Raw genomic sequence first — 6,350 nt, 5'->3', positions numbered from 1 at the left:
CGATGTGCCGGGAGCAAATTATGTTAACAACTTTTGCTAGGATTACGCTAGCGGAAAGGAAGGAACTAACTAAAATTCACCCAAGCCATTTCCTGACGCGCGTAATCGATCCCCAACTTCAATGATTGATAGGTCAGAATGATTATAGCGACGCGACTAACAGCCTCAAAGAAAAGATTGCGAGTTATTCAAGCAAAAACAATTTTAATTTTGCCGTTGTTGATTTACAAATTACATGTATAATAGTAAGTAAGTACAATAATAACGTGCTCTGACGTTTACATTCGCCGCAGGTAGTCATTAAATCTTAATAGTCAAGAGCAATTAAGGTTTATTTGTTCTCACTGACCGCATCCGTTAAAATGTCTAGCCTGCATTGCAGGCCTAGGTTTCGAGTTACATGTCTGGCTGCGCGCAGGCTATAAATGTCTTGTAAAGCGCTCGCTCTCAGCTATGGAGATAATAGCTGGCAAACCGAGAAGAACAGCAAGCTGCAGGAGCCCACATTTATTGACGCCTGTGCCAGTGGGGGGTGAAACGGTTAATGGAATCCTGAAAGGACGCACTTAGCCTGCGAACGCAGACGTATTTCCGGCGGTCGTTTCTCTCCCCTGAAAAGTAGCGTACCGCCGGAAATACGTCTGTGTTCGCAGGCTAGGACGCACGGAGCTTTAAAAATAGTTTTTCTTCTTGTTTGTCTTTTTTTGCTTCCACTTAAGCTAAACAGTGGGTACAACCGGGAACTCATCAAGGATACGCATTTATTTAAATTAAGGACGATGAAGATCGACCCAATCTTGCCAAAAATTAAGGACCTTTCATGATTTTTGAAAGGATGACAAATTGGATGTAAAGAACTATAGACTGGTGACAGAGTTGGATTCAGTTGACAAAGTTTATGTAAACAAAAAGTTCAGCACAAGAGAAAATATTTCTCTTGCTCGAGACCAATTATGAAGAGGAGGTCAGACAATGGACATCATTGTTTAACAGCTCTTTCGAGCAGAAAAAAATTCGATGCATGTCCATTGTGTAACAAACAACTTGAGACTTGTTGGTGAATTACATTAAACCAATTTATAACATGATCAGGACCAAAGTAAATCGCTGTAAAGACATTTTTAGGTAATCCCATTGTATGGTGTCGAAAGTTTTACGAAAGTCCAAAAAATAGCAGTGCTCGGTCAGCTCGGTGTGCCTTCGCACTTTATGTAAAACATATGAGAAGAGGAACCCGAAGAAGAACAGAATATTTAAATAGGTTTATTCTGGTATTCACTGTGATCAGCTTTCGCTCATATCTTTCTGAAGCTTCATTACATGTACTCGGAAACACCGACAACTGGCGTCCACTCTTGGTCTTGTTCAACTTTTGAAAGCTGTCTCTCCGCACATCTTCGGCGTAATTCATGTAACTTACAATGTGTCATATAATGTGATTCTTCACAAATCATGGAAATGATTGCTGTTGATTACTCCGTCAATGCGTCGTAAATGTTGATCACAACGAATATAGCCGATGCAGGGTTAAGAACTGAAACCAACTTAAATGCCATGTCAACCGAAAGGGTTTGGACACGTTCAATGAAGGGGCACTGTCACGCTGAGTGGTTGTACCTTTTTGTATCTACCGATCACGCAGATAACATTTTGGATAACTCAAAGAAATGAAATTTTACTCGAACAAGATATATGGATTATGGACCAAGCTTGTTCGGTTAAGATTGCTGGATATTGGCCTCGTTCTTTTTTTGCGTGTTTATGGACCTCGACTTCGTGTCGGTCCATAATTACGCAAAAAAAGAACGAGGCCAATATCTAACCATCTTGACCGAGCAAGCTTGGTCAATAAAAGGATTTATTATATGGCTTAAAACACCAAAATATGCTCTTCGATCTTGCGGGACCAAGTGAGAAATCCCGAGCGGGCAAGATAGCTCCATCTTGCCCGCTCGGGTAGCCAATCACAGCGCGCGATTTGGTTCATCTTGCCCGCTCACGGAGCTAGTCATATAATAAGAGCTATTCTCGGTTTTCACATAACTTCACGCCTGCCATGTAGGTGCCACTAAACAAAGAAACGGCGGCCATGTTGGTGTTAAGCCGGCTCCCCAGCATAACTTTGGTGTCGTCACGAAAACTTTTTTTTTTTCTTTAAAAAAAACATGGCTGTTGATCACGTGAGTGAAAACCAACAATACATGTGAAATTAACCCATTGACTCCCGGGGGTTCCCCACTGACGAGTAAAATCGTTTAGCGTTAGACAGAGTAAAATACTAAGTCTGGCCGGTTTAGGCCTATTTAATTGGGTGTTAACTCTTTTTCTTTGGTCATCTCAGCTTGTTAATCAAAGATAGGACGCAAACAGCAGTGACAAACATAAACAAGCGCGCTGTTTGAAATTATTTACTTAACGTTTGGTATGCTTCGACAACCATCTTCAGAAGTGACCGTTAACTACAAATTTGAACTTTTTTTGTGTAGCATAAGTAACTAATTAATGGTTCAAAGACAATTAATGCGACAAATAATAGTAAATGAAAGAAAAAAAGGGAAATAAACCGGACTGATGCTAGTTAGTAAAGATACAGCTTTTTGCTGCTTCCTTATTCATTTAGGGTAGGGTTTAAATCTCTAATCAACAGTGTTTCTTTTATTTTGCATGTTAAATTCCTAGCTATTTTTCTATATTTTTGGAAAACCAGAAACGATTTTCAACTTTGAAGAAAAAGTTTTTTTTTTCTTTCAATCCATTTTCAATCTCAGTTCCAGACGTAAAAAATGCCTTCAGTACACTTTTATCGTTGTTGGTGACTATAGACTACATTCTTATTTTCCGGCGGTCTCCGTTGATAAAAAGTGCACCTTTTTTCTTTCGAAGGTTTGAGGTGGTTTCGCCGATATCCATTTCGCTAACGTGTTTGGTCATCTAATGATCATCTAGGTCTAAACCTTATCCCAACCCTTGTCTTGAAATCAGTGCTAAGAACTTATCACAAACCCTGAGTAAATCAATTCCAAGCCGAACTTGCAATTTGACAAAGCCCGAAACTAAACGTAACTATAATCGAACAACTCAGAGATCTGAAACGATTTAGGACGTTAACTGGGTCGAGTTGCTTGAGGCATAGGCAGCGCCAATCTGGATAAGTACTGTTAATTTGAAATCGAGAGGTTGTCATGGTATTTAACGAAAGCTAGTGCTGACCAAACGTCGAGCAACCCGCGGGCTAATTATGGCTCATCGCTGAAACGACTGGCTACCACTAAAGCAATGCTAAAATAGTTTGAGGGTTCCCCTTTACCCTTGGTTTAGTACAAACCTGCCTCGAGCAACTCAGTCTATAATGCGGGGCTTAATTCATCTTTTTAGATTGCAAAGAATCTTTATAAAGACATAACACTATGAGTAGTCCCCCAATAGAATCCGCAACAACTACTGCTACAGCAAATCCTCGCTCGATGGCTTCAAAGTAAAACAGAATCGCAAACAAAGGGACGTTCCATACAAGCCGGTAAAAGACCGCAGCAATAGGAGAAGAACCGCTTCCATTTCCAGCTCCCAGGACCTGTAGCCAGCCAATCACGATATTCGACATGAAGTAGACAGCAATCATGCCCTTGGAAACCTCTCCGAACGGTTCCAGACCCAACAAGTCTCGAGCAACCTCCGGTTTGAACGCAAAGGCAAGCGAAACCGCCATTTGCAAATAGCTGATAAGCTGTGTGCAGTTTGAAGACCAATTTCGCATGGGCCTAAAGGTCGGCAGCATAACATCTCCTATCTCCTTTAGACACTTCAGGGGCGAAGCACCAGGTGTATTCTGGTACCAGATGATGTAGGTTATGAGGGCAAATGATGCATCAAGCGCTGTGAATGCTGTGGCGAATAAGAGAGGTACCATCGACTGTTGGTACATCCATATCAAAGCCCCCGGGATAAAAAACAGTCTCTCTGGCACAGTTCCCAAAATCGCACCGTTTCCGGCAACCTTGGCATGGGACTTCCCAGTTACAATGTAAAAGAACCCAATTTGAGAAAGTGCGACGCCGTTTAGCCGAAAATAATCAATGTCACGACCGGTTCCCTTCATGCTGTAAAATGCAAAATTGATAATATCTGGGAAGGCCGTGCATAGTAAACCACTTGCAAAGTAGGCAATGAACGCAGACCGCACTGTAAACTTTTGAAGGGTACTCAGTGGTGCACTGGGAGATACGAAGAGCATAGTTTTGAACCAGTTAGAATCCGAACCAACAGTTGCCTAGCAAGAGGGAAAAAAACAATATTACGTTTTAGAGTAAAAAGATTTTGGATGGTTGAATGGCATAGGAACGAGTTACTTAGTCAGAAATTGAATATTCTGATGAAGCACCCTTCTCAACAACTAACAAGACACAAGGTAATGTATTCGAACTCAACTCAAAACAACACAAGTACAGAATAGAAAAAAGTTGAGATTTACAAACAACAAAAAATTGATCTAGATAGGAGTGAGTTGATATCATCCAAGTCAGTAGCAGTGGCTAAAGAAGTGGATGATCCCAATAGAAAAAATACAACATGAACACTAGAGGTACCCTATCTCTACACCGGGACTTCTAGTCGAGCTCACTTCTTTAAGACTCCTTGCGCCGGAGTAGCATAAACTCAAGGTGCGTTTTTTTTGGGAAAATAAAAAAAAAAACGCAAAATCCGAAAAAGGATTATTTTCCGTTACAACGCAAACAAACAAACCCAGAGTTGCGTGCAGTAAAAAAAATAGCGGTTCGCTGGTTTGTTTTGGAGAAATTCTTCAATGAAAGTGCCACCAGAAAAGATAAATACCTTAGCGATCGGTAAAAAGTTCACTTTTTAGCTGTAGGAAAGATGCTAACATTATTATTGCTGTCAAGAAACTCTTAGTGTGATTTCTCGTGTGAAATTTGCAGGAAACCTAACCATGATTTTCGACCTATTCGTGTCTTCGATCGTACTGTAACAATGGCGCGAGAAGAACATTTCGGCTAAACTGTCATGCACGGCACCTGTCAAGAATACTTTTTTCTAATCCTTACCCAAGAAAACGCTTAAGTGGTGAATCTCGAAAATCCGGATTTAGATGTGCACAGAAGTATCCTCCTCGAGTGTGGATACTTTAGATTTATGATCCGTTTTTGGATTTCGCCGAAAAAACGCAAAATCCGTTTTTGGATTCAAGAAGCCGTTTCCGGATTTTCCCAAAAAAACGCACCCTCAGTCATTCCGGAAGGAGGATTAAGTTGGTGCACCAAGGATACAATTTAACAAGAACCCTGTTAAGGGTTTCCACCGTGATGGTATAGGTAGGGGCTACGACATAAACAGTGTATGCGTACATACATGTACAGTCGAACCTCTCTAATACAGACACCAAAGGGATAGACCGAAGTGTCCGTATCAGAGAGGTTACCTCGAAGACTCCAATAATTTCTTGCGTTGCACATGACATCACAAAAAAATAAAATACAAAACTAAAGAGCCTTTTGAGTTTTTATCTTGATCAGCTACAAGAGGTTTTAAAAATATATCTGTTTGCATGTTTTCAGCTCGGTACCGTGCTTCGTTTCGAAATTGGAGCACTTTGAATTTCAGAGTTTTTCACCGTGAGTGCGTGACATGTTGACGGCTTTCGAAAAACATGCCAGTTGCATATAAAAACATCGATTTCCCTCGTGATTTTGTGGCCTAAACAGCCAATATACTAGGAGACGTGTCTATACGAATGTTTGCTAGCTCATTATACAGTAGAAACTTTTCTCAGTACAGGTTTCCGGCCATGTTGGTGTACTCGGCTCTACAAATTTAAGAAGATGAGTTAAGCTAGTTGGAAGACCGTTCAAAGTTGGTCGAACCTCGCACTTGTCATGGGTTCGGATCCTGTTCCAGTCACCTGAATTTTTTGTGTCTACAAGAGACAATTGCTTAAATTGTCCAGACTGAAGTGCGAGGATCCTTTCACTCCCTCGCCTTGAAAGACATCTTGCAATGATTTGGACTTGGAACTAACTTTGAAGTGTCTAGAAGAGAATGTTGTTTTGAACGATATCAAGCGCCTTGAATTCTTTTTTTGAAGGGGTCTTCGTTTTCTTGTCTACAAAACAAACACCCTGCAGGTCAAATTCTTTGAAAACCGCAAATTTTGATGTTTCTAGCGTTTGTTGTTCTTCAGTCGAGAATCATGTCCCAGTTAGTTTCAAGTGATTTCAAAACTATTTTGAAGGGGTCTTCGTTTTTGGGTATTCGGTCTTTGTTTTGTAGCTACCCGCGAGAAGGCATCCTACAATTCATGAGGCTATTAGAATTCATAATTGTCAATGGTGGGAAAG

General features: G+C 40.8%; 1 protein-coding gene across 2 annotated transcripts in view; it reads right to left on the bottom strand.

Annotated features, from left to right (window-relative positions):
• Positions 1–2,751: 2,751 nt before the first annotated feature.
• LOC138007659 (uncharacterized) overlaps positions 2,752–6,350 on the bottom strand; it is an 11,980-nt gene continuing 8,381 nt past the window's right edge. Inside the window, exon 2 of one of the 2 annotated variants that reach the window (XM_068854696.1) lies at positions 2,752–4,267. In XM_068854696.1, the coding sequence (XP_068710797.1) occupies positions 3,359–4,267 (909 nt within the window). In that variant the 3' untranslated portion in view covers positions 2,752–3,358. The remainder of the gene's footprint in view (positions 4,268–6,350) is intronic. The other variant, XR_011124085.1, reaches the window with a different exon arrangement.

Source organism: Montipora foliosa, chromosome 6 (assembly GCF_036669935.1).
Source record: "Montipora foliosa isolate CH-2021 chromosome 6, ASM3666993v2, whole genome shotgun sequence".
In the NCBI taxonomy this organism is placed as follows: domain Eukaryota; kingdom Metazoa; phylum Cnidaria; class Anthozoa; order Scleractinia; family Acroporidae; genus Montipora; species Montipora foliosa.
This window is presented reverse-complemented; position numbering and strand designations above follow the sequence as displayed.